At 38.7% G+C, this 18780-nt stretch overlaps 1 protein-coding gene and 1 long non-coding RNA gene across 3 annotated transcripts; both read right to left on the bottom strand.

Moving 5' to 3' along the window:
- Positions 1-305: 305 nt before the first annotated feature.
- LOC120443401 lies at positions 306-3338 on the bottom strand. Of its 2 annotated transcripts, XR_005615417.1 has the most exons (4): positions 3262-3338; positions 2663-2679; positions 2489-2529; positions 306-2395 (listed from the first exon to the last, which is right to left on the bottom strand). It is a non-coding gene; the product is annotated as an uncharacterized LOC120443401 (long non-coding RNA). The 2 variants fall into 2 exon arrangements; XR_005615416.1 differs by having other exon boundaries at positions 306-2529.
- Positions 3339-6625: 3287 nt separating this feature from the next.
- LOC116316635 (exportin-5) lies at positions 6626-18663 on the bottom strand. The gene is made up of 31 exons (XM_039622158.1): positions 18400-18663; positions 17769-17890; positions 17608-17680; positions 17397-17534; positions 15781-15963; positions 15659-15685; positions 15373-15558; positions 14357-14433; positions 14225-14269; positions 14025-14115; positions 13859-13942; positions 13633-13758; positions 13455-13545; positions 13229-13357; positions 12729-12844; positions 12476-12631; positions 12243-12284; positions 12067-12156; positions 11745-11944; positions 11563-11665; positions 10678-10859; positions 10469-10569; positions 10283-10379; positions 10034-10170; positions 9741-9838; positions 9601-9647; positions 9263-9372; positions 8405-8464; positions 8206-8300; positions 8012-8119; positions 6626-7114 (listed from the first exon to the last, which is right to left on the bottom strand). Exons 1-31 carry the CDS (start codon positions 18499-18501, stop codon positions 6887-6889), a joined length of 3444 nt encoding a protein of 1147 aa, XP_039478092.1. The 5' UTR covers positions 18502-18663; the 3' UTR covers positions 6626-6886.
- Between the last annotated feature and the right edge of the window lie 117 nt (positions 18664-18780).

The following is an 18780-nucleotide window of genomic DNA, read 5'->3' as shown; positions in this document are numbered from 1 at the left end:
TTGCTTGTTAAGGCAAATATCTATCTAACAACTCAGTGCATTTAGGCATGTAAACATCATGATCAAGACGACCTGTTGAAATCAAACGGACTATCAGAAAAGTGATTTGAGTGATTCTTTACTTGAGATGGTTGTTGGTGCCAGACGGGTCTGAGTGTTTCAGAAACTGCTGATCTGCTGGGATTTTCCCACACAACCACTCCTAGGGTTTATAGAGAATGGTCCAAAAAAGAAAAAAAAAGAAAAAAGAAAATATTCAGGGAGCAGCAGTTCTCTGTGTGAAAATACCTTGTTGATGCCAGAGGTCAGGAGAATGGCCAGACTGCTTCAAGCTTATAATTAGGACACAGTAACTCAAATAACCACTCGTTATAACCAAGGTATGCAGAGAAGCATCTCTGAACACACAACATCCTGAAATCTGAAACAGATGCTGACCATGTCCATCCCATGACCACAGCGTTACCCATCTTCTGATAGCTACTTGCAGCATTTCACAATGCTTAAATAATCTCAAACTATTTTCTTTTGAACATGGGAATGACTTCACTGTACTCAAATCATGTCCACAGTCACCAGAGCTCAATCCACATCATGGATTTACAGACAGCACATCTGCAGCGACTGAGTGATGCTATCGTGCCAATATGGATGAAAATCTCAGAGCAAATTTTCCAGCACCTCGTTGAATCTATGCAAAGAATTAAGACAGCTCTTAAAGCAATGCAGTACTAGTGTGCTGTACCTAATAAAATGACCAATTAATGCATACTATGACATAGCAGCATGATATGAGTGACAGTTATAAACATAAATGGCAATCATCTAAAGAGACACATTAGCATTTTAAAAGTGTGGCCTTTTTTTTTCCTTTTGTTTCCTTGCTTCGTTATTTGGCATGTGATTAAGGGCCACACATGAAAAAGACAAGATAAAGAAATGTTTATATTCCCCTGATACACGCCATGTTAAACCATTAAAAAATTAAAGAACTCACAGACTGTAGAGAGAACTCTATGCATAAGGACAAGGCCTAAAACCAGTATTAAACAGCTGTGATCTCTGGGTACTCAGAAGGCCCTGCATCAGAAAACAGATATAATTCTGTAGTGGAAATCGCTGAATGGGTACAAGAACACTTTTGAAAAACTGTATTTACCTTCTCATTGATTGCACTTTGTCCCTACAACAAATGCAAGTTAAAAGTTTCATCATCATCTGATGACAGAAAACATAATATAAACATAATATAGAGCTCATTTAAGATCGACAGACACAAAGAGGAAGTCTTTCATGTGGTTTATCCAGTCAAACTTTTTTGTTTTTAAAAATCATGGACAAAACATCGATGAGACTAAAGGAGAGGGACCATCTGGCTTGTCAACAGCCTTGGGTGTGGAGAGGCTTTAGTGAACATGGCACATTTAACTTGCACATCTGTGAAGGCACCATTATTGCTAACGATGTACAGAGCTTTTACAGCAACATATGCCGCCATCTACGTTATGTGTTTTTCAAGGATGGAGGCTGATGGCCCGTGACCCATTGAATTGGCCAAAAAGAATCAAACTTTAAGCAGTTAAAAGAGCAGAAAGGGTGATGCAGCACTGGTGGACATGCCAGTTTTTTACATTTAAATGTGTTGCTGGTATTAAATTAAAAATGTGCATATATTATAAATAGAAATAAAATACATGCCTTCAATGCTAAACAATTCAAAACTGTCTCAATAAATGCATTCTGTTTAAGCTGCCAATAACAGTAGTTAATTATGAACTATAAAAAACAAATAAATGGAAGAAATGTCCTAATCCCTGAAATACAACTGAAAGAAAACAAATATGAGAATTTAAATAAACCCCAGTGCTACAGAAGGATACAGGGAGATCTGCGACCAACTAAAATTCAGCTCTACCACATTTTCAGCAGTAATGAGGAAGCAGAAAATGAAGCGTAGCATTAATCACAGATCCTGTAATGATGCCATGGAAATGTGTTACTTGCACCGTCTAGCTCTGAAAAACAGACGGGCAAGACTTGACGTAGCTCAGACAGTGGGAAGGACAATGCATAACACTGACCTTTTGTCCGTTAAAAAAACAAACTTCCAGATAAAACTTTTACTAAAGAATGTGAAAGTGAAAAGAAGCCTGTTCTATACTGGGAGTGCATTCCTTAGGCAGATGACACCAAGATTAATTGGTTCCACTCATACAGGGTCGAGCATGATTGGATTTAACCTGGCCAGCACTACCACAGTGAATGCATAATCCAGACAACAAAGCACAGAGGTGGCAGTGTGATGATCCTGGGCTGCATGAATGCAAAAGGTGTTGGGGAAATGCCGTTTATAGATGGCGCCATGAATCGATACGCCTCACACGCTTCTGTTGGTCTACAGAAAACAAGCAGATGACGCATATTCAGGCACCCTAACGGTCCAAAGCGGACAGTTAAATTCACGGAGAAGAAAAGTGAAAACTTTGACCTGGCAAGTGTGCCGCTCTGCTTGAATCCAGCAAAATGCCTCTGGGGAGGAAAACAGAGCAACACAACCTCTTCAGCAAAGAGCAACTGAACAAGACGAAATCTGTCACCAAGAATGAAGATGGACATAAAAAGTACAAAAGAAAAACTGCACTGTTGCCAAAGGTGTACTGACCTTAAGATACGTTTCTGCTGTGGAGTTTTACAAGGAAACGGTTTTTGCAGGGAAATTTGGAGGATAAAAATTCAGTGTTATAAATTCAATGTCTAAAAATAGTTGGATTCTGATGATACTATATTTCTTCCATAGACATCCTACCGCTCATTGTCAAATTTTGCCATAAGACTTTAAAAGTAGTTAAAAATAGTCAAGCAGCAGCGGAAGCAGCTCTTTAGTGCATGATCATATTTTAGCATCACTATTAGTGATGCGCTAACACGTAAGCTGTATTTTGGTGTTGTAGCTGGTTTAGTCAGAGGTAACGCTGACTAAACCGTTTTATGTAGACATTTTATTGTACGCAAAATGCTATTCTGTAGTTGTAAAAGAAAAAGAAGTGTCTTAAAAATTCGCTATGAAATTTAAAGGAGTGGAAGTATGCGAATTAATGAAATAAATGTAAACAAACTTTTTTAAAAACTGTTTAACGACGGTCTCGTGACAAGTTTGGGAAGTTTTTTTTATTTGCGCGACATTAAACTCTTGGTGGCACAAAGGCCTGCACTCCTGACATATTAAGCCCAAGTACGCTTATTTGTTCATTCCTAACAAACCTCATCAAAACGGTAGAAACCACAAAACGCAATGGGGCGGCTGCCATCGATTCTTTACTGCTCTTCTTCTTTCCTCCTCAATGAGTTTTTTTTTTTTTTTTTTTTTACGGCAGCTGGTACATAGCAAGTGCTGCTTTACCGCCCCTACCGGTCTGAACGTGAACTGCCTTTCCTTAAGCTGCTGAGGCCAGGGGGATTTGTCTAAATGTGATTGCGAAATCTCTCCCGAATGGAATATTTCTCCATAATACATGCACCAACAAGATTAATATAGCGACTGATAAATGTGAATGTTTAGGCAGTTTTGAAGGACTATAAAAGCAATTAAACTAACCAAAGTTTGATGCAGAATTGAAAAGTACAGATTTGGCAATATAATGTGATTTGTGTTTACAGTCTCTCTCTCTCCTTCTTGTGTTTTTGGAAAATTCGACTACAGCGTGAGCATATCACCCTGCTTGTAAAAATCTTACACACCTTAAAAGCAACAGTTAATCGTATATTGTAGTTTAATATGCATAACAGACATAAATGAAGGTCTAATGGGTCAAGTTATGTTCAATATCCATGTGATTAAAATATTTGCAGTATTTGTTCACCTCAGTTTACTGCTTTACTACTAGATACTAGATTTGAACAGGAGATTTAATAAAAAAAAAATTAAAGATCTATTGATAGATTTTAAGTCCAAGCACAAAGAACATGGGAGTCTGAAAACACTCCCCATCTTTCAAGTATTTTTTCCCCCTTTCAAGATTTAGTTTCAGTTTTCAAAGCGACATCCCCATTAAGGTCATTTTAATGTTTTAGATGCTGCATCTGGAAATTAATTTATAGAAAAATATGTGAACATGTTGTAATTGAGAAATAAAAATTGATTAAATTAAAACAATCTTATGTACTATAAATACAGAAAAAAAAATGAAGATACTGGGTTTTTGTTTTTTTTTTTAAATTTATTCAAAAACAAAAATATAAACCACACTACACTTTTAAAAAGCCTATTTTCTCCTTTGTACATTACATTTTAGTGTTGAACACATTTTAAAAATAACCACATGTGAACAATCAGCACAAAGACAGGGAAAACAGTTTGATGATAAAAGGAAAACAGTTTTGATAACTAAGCAAGTACTTAAGCTTGCTTTAGGTTCAACAGCATTCAAGATGTAGAAAAAGTCTACATGCATTTGAAGATAGTTTAATTTAAAAAACAAAACAAAAATAAATCTACACTGCTTTGATGGCTCCATAAGAGCAAAACTCATCCAACAAATTATCCTGAAAAACAATTCCTTGGACAATAAAGGAATGTAGTGCTGGTTCACCTTTACAAGAACAACAGGAACACTTGGATTAAGCTACACATTAGTTGAGTCCACTGTTAAATACTCCTTAAGTTACATGTAATTAGATTTGTCAGACAACTGTCTGCTCACAAATTTACAATGAGTGTAGTATTATGGCACAGACTGAAACAGTATCGGGCTGTTTTCACATGTATGATCTGTGCTACAATAAATCATTCACATAAACATATCCCATTATTAAATTAATGTAATTTTATGTATGTATATATATATATATATATATATATATATATATATATATATATATATATATATATATATATATATATATATATATATATATATATATATATATATATATATATATATATATATATATATACACACACACACACACACACTTTATATACACACATTATATAGGAACATCACAGACAGAGGAACTTTGCCCCATTATAAGGAACATCACACTCAAGGTACCATCAGCACATCCTTCAGAATCAGAAAATTAATTCAAGCTGGTCCAGTCAAAACACAAACAAAAACAAAAAAACAACACCAAACAAAAAGTGAACAGAGTATTTCCCCATCGGTTCTTTCTTTTCGACGTGGGATGCAACAGCAGCATGGGTACCAACATATCTGCCAACACTAACCTCAAAATGTATTCTTTTTTCTTTTTTTTTCTTTACAAAAAAATTAAAAAGTCCACCTGTCCACATGCCATAACACAAATGCACTCTTTCCTTCATCGTACCCCAACAGGCTAACTGCACGCCGATCTGCTTTACTTGCTTTGCTTACTTGAATATGATTTACTGCAAGTGGCTACACTTAATAGTTCCTCTTGTGTCCTGATGTTGGGAAATGGAAAAACACAGCAACTAAAAATGAAAAAGCCAAAAGTAAAATAAGAATGCAGACAAGTCTTAAATAAAAGTACTCTTGTGGCTCTTTACAGCTTCTGCAGCCGTGCAAATATTAATGGTTAAATATTAATTAAGAACTTCATTTTGAAATAATGCCTACAGATTTCTGTAGCTTCTACAAATCTTTCATTTATGTGCAAAAGGAACTAAAGAAAAAAAAAGTCCTCTACTTTGCGATACTTGACTGTACAAATGACTAGCAGTTATAAGGCATGAACGGCGGCGTGGCACAATGTAGGTTACAAGAAAAGACGACCTACTGAAGCAACACGAGTGTTGACAGATACGTTAGGTAGCGCCACACTGCCCCAGCTGGAGGATGTTTAAGAGAGACGGTGCTCCGTATGCACAACTCCGTCTTCAGTCAGTGTGAAGTCTTGAATCGCTTTGTGTTCCTACAGGGCATCATTCTCGGGGGAGAAGAGAGCTGCCAGGCCCAGAGGTTCACTGTTCACTATATCCTTGTCTGGCTTCGGCTTTTTAAAGAGCGATGGAAGATTCCGGATATGAACCTCCTTCCTGAACTGCTGGCACAGAGCTTTCTGTTGGCAGGGGACAGGCAGAGGAAAGGTTAAACAGAGCTATCCCAGACCTGCAGGAAAGAATTTCATTAGACTGTCCGGCCCTGTTGAGCTGCTGAACATTTTTCTGCTGTGGAGAACAGAAGATTTACAACACAGCCAGAATCACTCTGCTGAGTAATGACTTGCACTAAAAGGCCAGTGTCTTTGGTTACTCCTAATGAGCCATCTACAGTCAGATATACTAGAGAAGCACTGCTCTCTAGTGGGGAAATGTAGCATTACCCCAACAGTTCCTGCAATAAGCTTCCCAACAGTCTTTTCTCTTCTTTTCCTGCAATCCAGCTTCCTGAACTGGTCAAATTGATTTCTGGGTCTCCTCTTTTCTCCAAACTTCTGGGCACTGGGGTCCATGAGTCTGTGGTCATACTGGTCCAGAGCCTCCAATCCACTGATCACACACACATTTGGGATCTGGTGATCATCACTAGCCACAGTCACCCTGAGGCGCACTCTCAGCTCCACATAGCCACGGGGACCACCACCCGCTAACAGCCCAAGGACACGAGACATTTCGAACCGGCAAAGAATACAATACAAGGAAGCAAGATGATATGAAACTTAAATTTTGGGAATGTATTACACCAGTCTCCAAAACAAAAGTCAATTTTACTTCATCCCAAAGACAGACGTTATTTGTCATGCAAAACTCTCAAATCTTCGCCAATTCTAGTGTTGCAAATTCTTGTTTTTTTTTTTTTTTTTTTTTAAGTTTATATCTTGAAAAATCTTTCATTCTGATCAAGACTTTTTCACTATAATCTGTCATTTTATAGATCAAAGCAGAATATAAACAACAGATTAATTAGTAATGAAAGCAAAATAAGTCCTCTAAAGGGTGGGAAAAAAAGAGCAAATATCTAAATATGTCAGATATGTTCACAATTTGCCTCACCAGGTTTTCATAGATGAGCATTGCCAACTGAGAGAGGGTAGAGCTGCAGACCTCATGCTGCCCATGAACTTGAAGGCCTCTGAGAACGCTGGTAAAGAACCACGTAACAGCTTCAGTAAGAAGATTACCCGCAACAACCTGGAGACAAGAGAAATATAAAGCAATGCAAGACATTCAGCCACCTCCCAGGTCAAAGATCGTTAGATTTTAGGGATGTGTTTGTTAAATCCTGCTTTCATACGGATGCTACCTGCTACCAATGTCCTGTGTATTTTGTTTTGTTGGCATTTGTTTTTGTTGGTACTCTCCTCTTTTGTTACACAGAATCAAAGAAGTCTTCGTTATACATGAATAACTTTAAGGTACTTTAGCCTTTTGTCACACCATCTTCAAGCACCCAAATGCAAAACTGACAGAAAAACACCAGATTAAAACATGAACGTGAACATTTGGCCTATACTGATGTTAAATTGATAATTCATCACATCTTTACAAATCCCTTAAATGACATCCATAAATATTGCTATTTAAAATCTTGCTATGTATTTTTCTGTAACCTCAAAAGGAATTCAATTTCAATTCAATTTTATTTATATAGCGCCAAATCACAACAAAAGTCGCCTCAAGGCGCTTCATAATGTAAAAAAAAAGTTTAAAAAAAAAAAAAAAAAAAAAAAAAAAAGTACTGTTGATGCTAACCACCGTTTCCTGTGTAAGCCTATAAATCTGTGCTATAAACCACCAATGTTACCCAACATAAAATCTCCTTAAATACACTAAGCACAGGCTTATGTTTTGGGTCATATATACACTGTGATGCTGAAATCAATCCTAAACAAATGCACAACTTATTCTTGCTTACGTAGCATTTCATTATAAAGTAGTCCTCAGGAACCTGCTGTGCATACTTGAGTCCCACATTTAAAGACATCTGGGTTAAATATAGCCAGACAGCTTGTGCATAAAAGCAACGTGTGTGATGAGAGCATTAAAAAAAGCTGCTGCCTTGTATTTAGGTTAGAATAAATGTGCTACCTGCCGCAGCAGAGTCCAGCAGACCAGGGAAGCAGTGCGATGACAGTTGGTGGCATCCTTCCAGGACAGTGAGGTAAAGGACAGGGTCAGCAGGGACATGTAGAGGTTCTGAGAAAAGAAAAAGAAGCATTACGTTTTTAATAATGTACAACTGTGCTTTCCTCTGAATGATATGTGATGCGTTTTAGGTCCACCTCATGCTTCAGGAGACATTTCCCCAGCTCTGTCAGCTCCTCTGTGGGCTGAGCAGGAGACACTGACTGCACTGAATCCATCATCATATCTTCCTCTGCAAGAGCATGTTTCAACAAAAAAAATAAATTAAAAAAAATAAAGAGATAAGCCAGAATAAAAAACATCCAATTGATTCAAATTCTCCAGTTTTACTCTTACCATCCATTTCCTCCTTATTGGCTGCAGGTTCGGATACCTTTCTGGAAATACAGGTCACAGCTAAAACAAAAGGAAGAGACAATTGTGATGTTTTGACAACTGAACTTCCACCTTTAAAAGCTAATCAGAAAGCTAAAAAAAACAAACAAAAAAAAAAAAAAACACTACACAGACACAAAGCCTTGGACATTCATTGCAGAATGCACAGTAAATTAAAAACAGCAAAAATCCTTAAACTATTTACCTAAGCTGCTATCAATGCACAAAAAGCTTCACATTCACAAAAGAAGCTCTCTTTAAATTACACTTCAAAATTACCAGCATTTCTGCATTGATCAGTGATCCAACTAAACTAAAAACTAAACACAAAGATTGAAAAATACATGTATTGATTAGATGCTCAATCGTCCAGGTAAGGAAAGTCATTCTGTTCACAATGCAGGCTGACATCCTCAATCAAACATTATCTGCCAATCACTTTGGCAGCAACATCCTGAATTTGTTTATCTGCCAATCAGACTTTGTTTATAAGAAGGGGAAAATCTCTACAAACACTTCCACTTTTAGCTTCTTAATTGGAGCACTCGACTCCAGAGAGCTCAGGGAGAAGTCATGAACACAGAGTTTCACATCTTTTCTGCAGCCCTTCTGTGAGTGGCTCCTTTATATGTTCAGTAATGGCATAAAAAGTACAACTGTTTGTTATCAGTTTAGTCAGATTTTGTTTAAATTAGGTCCAAAAACACCTCATTTAAACAACAAACGTTAGCTCCAAAAGCTCAACTTTTACAACGTGGCTAAAGTGCATTAGAATGAACATGTATGTGAGTGGGAGGCAGTACTAAAGACACTACTTACTGAGAAGTTCCAGCACCTCCCTCGTCAGCAGGCGTACTACTTGCTCTTCCAACATCTCCTGGGTCACCTGGCTTTCCTGACAAACCAACTCCTCCTCTTCGTGCTCACCACTAAAAAAAAACAAACAAACAACACACAAAAAAGGTGAATTATAAGGAAAAATTATATTCAGCAAAACTAAGCAGTGATTTTTTATTTTTTTTTTAAACTTCAATTGAAAAATTTCCATTCCAGATAAGAAAAGTGTTCATTATGGTCTATATTTAGGGCATATGTGTGTTATTTTTGTCTTATGGACTGAAAATTCATTTGATCACAAACACTGTGCCAAAACTTACTTGATAGATGTCCGCTGGTTGATGACCTGCCACCTCATGTTGAGTCTCTGAAGCAGTAATAAGAAACAAAGCCATGATATTTAGCACATTTTAGGCTAAAAAGTTTAAAAGAAGAGAACAGGGAGTATGGAGATCCTGACCTGCAGCATGTAGCCAAACAATGGTCCCAGCAGAGGGCAGAGTAGACTTTCATAGTACTCCTGGGGACAAGACAGCACCAGCTGCCTCAGAAACAGACGTACACTTGTCAAGGAAATGTAAAGTTTACATAAAGCTTTAGTTCAGTTTTAATTATGTCAGGTCTTGCAGGCCAGTGTGCATCACTGAATCGCTGAGGGGAGCATGGAGGAGAAGGGGAAAAGAACCTGGGGGGAGGGACTGACCAAATCAAATGGGGGGAAAAAAATAAATTTAAAAAAGCAAATAAGGATATGAATCATTGGGCGAAGTCTGTGATCGGGCACATGGTCGAGGGAGACGAAAGCAGAGCCAGCTATTCCTTCAGCCAACTTGTCGATGTTGTAGAAATCCTGCTGCATTGACACACCTGCACTTCCCAGGATTTGGTAGCTGCATGGATAAAAACAGCAAAATTGAAGGTAAATTTAATTTAACAACATGTAAGGTATATAAAAAGCCAAGAAAAATTTGGGGTAAAAGCTGTCAAAGCCACAGTTCTCACCAGTTATCATATAATGTGCAGAAAAATCCCTGCATGCGCTCTATCATGGTTTTACACACGGGAGAGTCGTAAATATCCAAAAGATGATGAGAGAGACCTGTAGACGGGATGCACTAAAGTTTGACCACAGTCTTTTTTAGGTGATTGCCAACTTCTGGTAAAAAGTGTGGACAAAACTCCTCTTACCAAGAACCACTTTCTTCTCACTATCCATGATCTCATGAGCTCTGCTGAACGTCTCACTGAGACGGGCCATGTTCTCAGGCAGGAAAAGACTGTTGTGGGTCCTGCAGTGAGGAATAACAAGAGGGGAAAGTCAATGATCAACATATCAGTATGGTAAAAAGGATAATTAATCATTTTTTACAAATTTTTGTAACATGTTATAAGCGCACCTGATTAGTGCTAGTAAATTGGGCAGCAAAATCAGAAACTGGGCAGTGCAGGGGTTTCTGTACATGGGAGCTCCAGCAGGAGTGTAGCCCACAACAAAGCCACCAGCCTTGGCCTCCTCCAGGTCTGCAGGCCAGTGCGCCCGCTTCACCACCGCCAATATGGCATACAAACAGAAGCTCAACTAGAGGAGGATTCAATTAAAAAGAAAATACAAAAAAAAAAAAAGGATTAAACAGTTACAAGTTACCTTGCTGCAACTAACTACAAGCAGTTTTTATCTGTTCTTATAACGCGACTGCCTTTGAAATTTTGTGTCATATCTATCACCAGCATTTTTAGTTTGTCAAATAATTTTGTTTATCATCAAATAGATTTTAAAAAAAAGTATTTCATTTGCCACAGCTGCATTCTGTGTTGATTTCTAATCAGCAAATTTAATCATGCTACGTTAGATTAGGTTAAAAGCCTTGCTACGTCTAGTTACAGTCACATAGCTGCTACAAAACCTCAGGGCCTACACCCAGATGGCTTTCAGCTTTGTTTATTAATAAAATATAAACTCCAAAGACAAGCCAAAAACTGCGTCAGAATTTGAAATCTGAGCTTTTGTGGCTGGTGCAACAAAAAAAAGAAAAAAAATTGGTGACACGGTGCATTCTGTCTGGAAAGATTTTCTTTGCTTACGTAATAAACAACTTACACAACGCCAAAAACAAGTTCCGTCGGTGAGCACGTGTACACACGTGCAACGTCTTTAAAAGGTCAAACAATGTCTGTTTCCCTTCCGACATTTTGTCATTAAACAAGAGTGAGACAAGCAAACCTACAGTGATCTCCAATGGCAGTATCCCTCCACATAAATTAGTTCACGCCTATACACTTACTCTCCCCCTATTAATGGCTGCTGTATCTGCATCTTCACTTTGCTCCGTGACCACCTTATCTGCTCCAATAAAGGACAAGAATGTGTCTGGGTTCCACAGCACACTGAAACACAAAGAAGAGAAAACTATCATTTATTGCTATCGTGTTCAATTAGAGGCAAACGGAGAGAATTCAAACTCACTGCCTAATCTCATTTGAAGTCCACTCTGCAACCACTGAGGCCATCAGTTCATCTACAAATGCCTTCTGCTTCTCATAGTCTTTGAACTGGTTACTGATGAGAACCAGAGCTTCCATCAGGGCGCATTTCTCCATGTGAGTGAGCGTGACTCCGCTCGAAAACAGCTCCTTCACATGATTGTAGAACATTTCAAAACAAGGCTGTAGAATGAAAAAAAAGGGCATCATTAAAGACACTGACTTACTTCTACACAGAAAAGTGTACTTCAGAAAGATAAATTATCATTAGTTATTAAGCTAATTGGAATAGAATAGACCATTACCAGCATATACTGTGGGTAATCCCGGCAGATTTTTATGATGGAAGAACAGGCGTGCCTCCTCACATTCTTCACAGCTCGAGTCCAAGGTGCCTGAAGACATCAGGAAGAGAATACATTTATTTTTTTCACATTTGTCATGAAAATGAAGTAAAAATGACTCAGTGAAGGAAACTTACTTTGGGTTCGTGATCAATTTCAAATGTGACAGCCTTAAAGAGCTGCAGGACAAAACAAAATCATTCAAAATCCACATTATTAAAAGAAAATCCTCCAAATGAGCTGTAAGTGTAAATACAAGAAACATCAAGCAAAAATATGTGACAAGAGCAACTTTCTGATTGATTTTTGACATTATCATCTACATTCACATAGTAAATGTTATTCAGGAACCAGTAAACGCACAGCTTACCTTGATGAGGACCTGTGGCAGGAAGCGTGGTCTGTGTATGGCCAATGGGAAAAGGGCAGAGACGTTGGTGAGCACACAGGACAAAATGAGCGGGTCTTTGGTGTCGTAGTTCAGCACGGCTTGCAGTAGCTCCATGCTCTGATCGATGGGTAAATTCTACAAGGCAGGAGGAGCGAAAGCCTTCATTATTAGTTTGACTACGATTACTTTTACACTGCCATTCCATTCTATTACAGAAAACTTGTTCCTTTACCTCCTCATCCACACTTTTAATGATCTGCGAGACCATGCACTCCATGAAAACCGTCATTGCATCCCACTGGACCACTGAAGGAGACAAGAGGGAACACAGGCCCTCTGCAGTCTTAGCTAGAGAGATGCAAAGTGAGAAGTGCTCATTCACTGCAGATTCAGCCATCAATATGGAAATGAAACTTGTGTTTAAGGATGTGCTGCACAAAAAAAAGTTGGCATCAGGGTCAATATCAGCCAATAATATATCAGCGCTTCCCCAATTTTCGCTGGATACTGGAAAGCTTATGTGTTAGTAGCAATATGAGTTTGCTATATCCAAACTGACTGCTCTAGTTTCCCAATTAACTCCAGGCCCAAATTACTGTAATATTATTACATATTTCACATGATGAATTAACTATCGGCATATGCCCATAAAAATCCCTTCAAGCAGTAAATCAAAACACGTGTGAAAACAGCGATCATTTCCTCTTTGGTATTGTGTCAAAGACTACTTACATGCGGTATCTCCAGTATCTATTGGACTGGTAATCTGATACTGTAACCATTCTGCTCCTATCCGGAAAGCCTCTAGAGGAACAATGCGACATGCGCTCCTCAAAACTTCCCCCTGCTGCGCTCGGAAAGCTGCGAAGCACCAAAAGAAACAATGAAACCCATAAAAGTATGCACAAAATAAAAGAGTCAGAACTACTGAAGCAAAACTTGAATCCCCGGTACTTACAATTAAAAAAAGAGTTGAAGTCCTCATCACTGTCAAAGTCCACACGGGAGTACTTGCAGCTTGGGTTATTGTCTCTAGACGGGAACCCAGCCTAAGGAGGGGAAGACAGATGAAAGTTATTAACACTTTGTTTGGCTTTAGGTCACACTGAATAATATTGCTGTCACCATGACCTCACCTTAACTAAGTTGGTCATGGAGGCTCTGAGAAATTTGACGGCCATCTCAACAACAACTGCATCCTTCGAAAGAGCCTCATGTCTGAACAAAGCTCCCCATGTCGCCATGGTTGAGGACTTTAAAAACTGCAGGGAAATAAAGAGAAAAGTCATTTTCTTTACATGCTGTTCACTCAAATGAAATTTTACTTCAAAAGGGTTTGATCTTTTTCCTCAGGTATCTCACCTGACTGGAATGCGTAGTGAAGGCTAAAAGGGCTTCCATGTACTTGCTGAGGTTTGCAGGTACTTCAGCCTCTACGTCTGAACCCTGAGAAGAAAAGATGAGAAACTGTTACCCATCTTCAATCTTAAAACAAATATCTAAAGTGCTTAAAAATGGCCAAACTTACCACTAATGAGCAAAGCTGACCTCCCAAAGCACACAGGACCTGACAGAGCCTCTTCAGGAAGATGTAACGCCGCTCCACCACCTCCACTGCTCTAGAAGTACACATAGAGGGCTCTGAGTCACGGCTAGATGTACTTAAAAACAAAGCAACAACAACATATCTTCTTTTGCTCTTCAGTAGGTGGATATCACTTTACTTACTGTGATTCCGTGGATTTCTGACATATCGCCAGTCCATCTGCAGACCTGTAAGCAGACACACGAACCATTAAATTGCAGTAGAAGTGGTAGCATGAAGCCTGCAGAGACATGGAGAGAAGCAGCTGTACTCACTGGGCTGCAGAAAGAATATACTGGATGGCCACATCATCAAACAGAAGCATGAATGGTTTCCTCTCTTCCAGCTTGCCCTGTGGCAGAATGACAGAATAAAAAAACACATACTGTTAATTGGTAGTGAAAAAAAATATAGCTTACCATAATGCAGTATTACTGGTCTGATCTGCCAGGTTACTCTAAATCCCCAAAAGAAAGCCTCTAAATTATCAAAAATAGAGTAGTTATTTTATTTTCAAAGTGTGTAAGGATTTAAAAAAAAAAGACAGGTTAAACAAATATTTTCCATCCTTAACACTCTTCTTACTCAGTGTATTCCCCATTTATCCAGGGGGAGGATTGAGTCAAAACGAGAATCCCACATGAAATTTCTGCCAAATCAAACATGCGGTTTTCTGTGCATTTCTGATCATTTTCACTGAGTTTTTGCTGAAAATATAACACTATTAATATGATCATTAAAAATGATAGTCAAAGTTCTATTATGGTGTTGATGACGTTTTATGACTCTGTCCAATAAAAGAAAAAAAAAAAAAACAAGTCAGTTATGATGACGATAAGGATTAAGGTCATCTCTACAGGTGACCTTAACCCTACCTACCTGGAACCTTTAGGAAATGGACTCATGGGCTTGTTCAGACTCATACCTTGTAGTCATTGTATGATTCACATGTCCTGATTAGGCTTGTGCATTGCTCATGTAATTATGGTTATAATAGAACAATGCATATAAACGTTAAGGCAATTAAAAAGCAAAAACCACAATTCTGGAGGACTTATTAGTATATTCACTGGATCACACTTATGAAAGCTGCTGGGAAAAGAAACTGGAAAAGCTTGCCTGGCAATTCTATCACCTCGTAAATGGCCACATGGTGGCCCTGTTGCTTTGGCTCCCCAAAGAAATCCAGATTTTCTTTTTCAAAAAAAAGGTTTCATACAGCAGTGCCTACTTGACAAACCGAGACAAAATCTCTTGAAAGCCATCATGAATACTTTCCCCAGCGACTCACCTTGCGGCTCATAGCAATGAGCAGACACTCCGCTGCTTCGAGCTGCAGCTCCGGCTCACTCAGCAGCAGACACAAAATCTCCAGCAGATGACAGTTTCTGGAGGTTATGTACACCAGAGAGACCCAGTCTATGTAGCCAGCGAGTGTATTCAGTGTAGCCACAGCAACTCGACAGTGAGCTCTCATCTGTGTGGATGAAAAATTAGAAGGGGACAATGTGAAGTAATCAAGTCGATTAACAAAGTTTAAAATATATTCAGGCAGGCGCGCACTGATGCTTTCTTACCTGCAGTTCATTTTCAGGAGAACCTTTCTAGATTAAAAAAAAAGAAGACCAATATTGTAAACTCAGTATACTCTTAAGTTTCTACTTTCTCGCAACATGAATGAGATCAGGACTCCACTAACCAGTTTACAATAGTCCTCCACATTAATTTGCAGAATGCCCATCATGAAAGTGAAGATGCTTTCCATGTTTTGGGTGAGTGTCTGCTGTATGTCTCTGCGTCTCTGGGTAGGCAACGTCTGGAAGGTGATCACATCCTCAGCCAGCCTCAAAAGGATCAGCATGACCAGCTCTGTCTGGGCCTCCTGTGAAAGCAAAGAGTGTTTTTGTTTTTTTCTTGATTTGCTTTTATCTAGCTTTAAGTGGCTGTAACAGCAGTTTTAAAGAGGTGCTTTGTGACAAATCAGCTTGGGATTGTCAAGAATGTGTCTGAATGCTCACTTTTCCATAAAAGATGCAATGATAGTTTAATCAAGTCAGACCTAATAATATTTAAGCATCCTTGAAAACATGGTACAAGTTTGACTGCTTGTCATTACATTAAAGGATAAGCATACACAAGCTTACAAATGCTTACATCTCTCTAGCATTTTAAGTTGTTCACCCCACTGAAAGAAATTATGTTTTAAAGAATGCCTGCATAAATGTGGGGAGTCTCAGGAAGCCTCAAAGCTGTTTGCTGTTTCAGCACCAATAAACATTGAGCAAAAAAAAAAAAAGAAGTCTTTTTTCTCAATCCATTAAACACTTTTAGCTTCAGACAACAGCAAAAAGCAGCCATGAGGGTTTACAAAGTGACAGAGTTGTATACATTTATCAAGCAGCGTATGGTGTTTATATGTGCGCAAGATTTTTTGGAGTACTTTCAATATTTTTTCAAAAAATATCTGGATAATATACAATCTTCAATGTGCTACAGACCAACAAAAAAGTCTGAGTGACATATACCGGTAGTATTTGGCAAGCTCAAAACTAATGGGCGAAGCTGCAGTGGAATGGTTATGTCTGTCTTTTATATACAGCCTGTTAAGTTTATGCACATAGCATAGCAGCATTAACTCCTCCTCCTGTCTTATTTTTGGTCTTAATGCTCAGTTCTCTATTTAATTCTGTTTTGTCACTCTGAATGCAAATTTCTTTTCTAAAGGTGTAAAATAAAAAAAGGACTTTTAAACAGTTATTAAACCTAATCAGGGTTTAAAATGACAGTGTGTACTCCAGTTAGGAGCGCTGACACACATTCAAGCAACTGCTTAATCAGTCTACCACATTCCCTTAACTACACACAGCATGCAGCTAATTTCCTAAATATACAGCGACCAACTTTAAAAAAAAATCTTTTCTTAACCATTACATATCCTTTAATATACAATCATGCTTAAATATTATTATAATACTGCACAAGTAGTTCAGAGTTCAGAGAGTGGGCATGTATTAATGACGGTGGGAGAGAAAAAACAAAAAAGTAAAACCAAGCTAGATCTGAATGTCTGAAAAGGGCTACAGTTTAGTGATAAAACAAGGAAGAGGAAAGAGGGTTGTTAGGTTCATGTTTGGAAGGTGACATTATCCCAGTGCCCAAGTTTACATGATGAAGCCATAGGAAAATGAATGAGTAATCCACGACTGGCCCTTATTTGCATGCAAGTTATTCCATTCTCATATTGAATCCATGCTGGCTGAGGAAACAAGTGAGATGAGGAAAAAGTGAGCTTCCTGCACCGCACAGGTTACTCACCCCTTGGCTAGTGAGAGTCTCCATCTCTTTCAGCATATCTGGCCAATGCTGAGGCCATTCTCTCTTTATCATTTCCACAACTATTCGTGACAGCGCATCTTTGATGTGGCTCTCCTCGTCCAAGATTGAATGAGTACCCTGAAAAGAGATAATAGAAGGCATCAGAGCAGTACAACTGTGAACTGTGAAGTGAAGTGTCTTTCACACTTACATTTGATAACAGTTGCATGGCGCTCTCCTTCAGGTGGACTTTCTCCTGTTGCTGCATGTCGTTCCATCTGAATCTGCATTGACACATTAGCTTTCTGTTAAACATGGATCCCTTATCATGCGTTTCTTTTATTAAATTTACTTCAGTCACCTTCCACTTACTTGATGATATGCTCTAGGATTTGCAAACCAAAGTGTCTCACTACTGCTGGCTGAGCTTTGTCAGCTAATTGTAAGCCACATGGGACACACAAGGAGCTCGTCTCTTTAAACTCTTCACAAAACTGAAGAGAAGAAAAAAGAAAGAAAGATCAGGAAATGTTATAACACTTTAAAGGAACACTTGTGTGAACCCAACACTACCATACACGTGTAATATCAGATAGCAACAGCTAATTCACAAACATTCATATAAATACTTGGATAGCAGAATGCTAATCTAGCAGCTAGGGTTAGAGTTATTCTTAGGGGCAGAATTACTCGGAATTTGTTAACTGGCCTCATTAAATCGAGCTCTGTCTTTTAACCATGTGGTTAATGGCATGAATATGAGTCCACATCAGCTCTGGTGTTGAGGTGATAATTGTGGCATGCCGGCTAGCTCGTAAAGCATATGGCTATCATCATTGCAGGTTAAACCAACATACATGAACCGTATGAACAGCGCTGTTACTAGGAAACTACGTATAATAGCCCAATTTATCTAGCTAAGCCAGTACATTATTCTCCTTTCACAAATGAATGACAAGCTCAGCAAACTTAGCGGCTAGCTAGCAAGCGTTAACGATGCTACCTTTAGGGCCTCCAGTCGGTAAATTTGACTTGTTTCTGCGTCCATAATCACATTCACAGCTTTCACAAGCTGATCACACATGGCGGCCACCTGGTCAGCCATGACTTCAGGTAGCGTCTAACACACTGTTGAGGCGAAAGCAACTCCCTTATGCAAAGCACCTGCAGTACAGTGAGACGAGCGATACACTCAGGGAGGTACCAACGTGTACAAAATGTGCTGCCGCTGCTGCTGCTGTTGCTTCTGCTGCCGCTACTCGCGCGTTTGAACACTTTGCTCGCCGTTGAGTGAGAATTCTGGGAGTTGTAGTCTAAGATTTTTTTTTAAAGATCGTCTATGTGAATTTAACCCATCACCTCATCGGAAATTGTCATATTATTA

The sequence above is a fragment of the Oreochromis aureus genome, linkage group 13, assembly GCF_013358895.1.
Source record: "Oreochromis aureus strain Israel breed Guangdong linkage group 13, ZZ_aureus, whole genome shotgun sequence".
NCBI classification, from domain to species: domain Eukaryota; kingdom Metazoa; phylum Chordata; class Actinopteri; order Cichliformes; family Cichlidae; genus Oreochromis; species Oreochromis aureus.
This window is presented reverse-complemented; position numbering and strand designations above follow the sequence as displayed.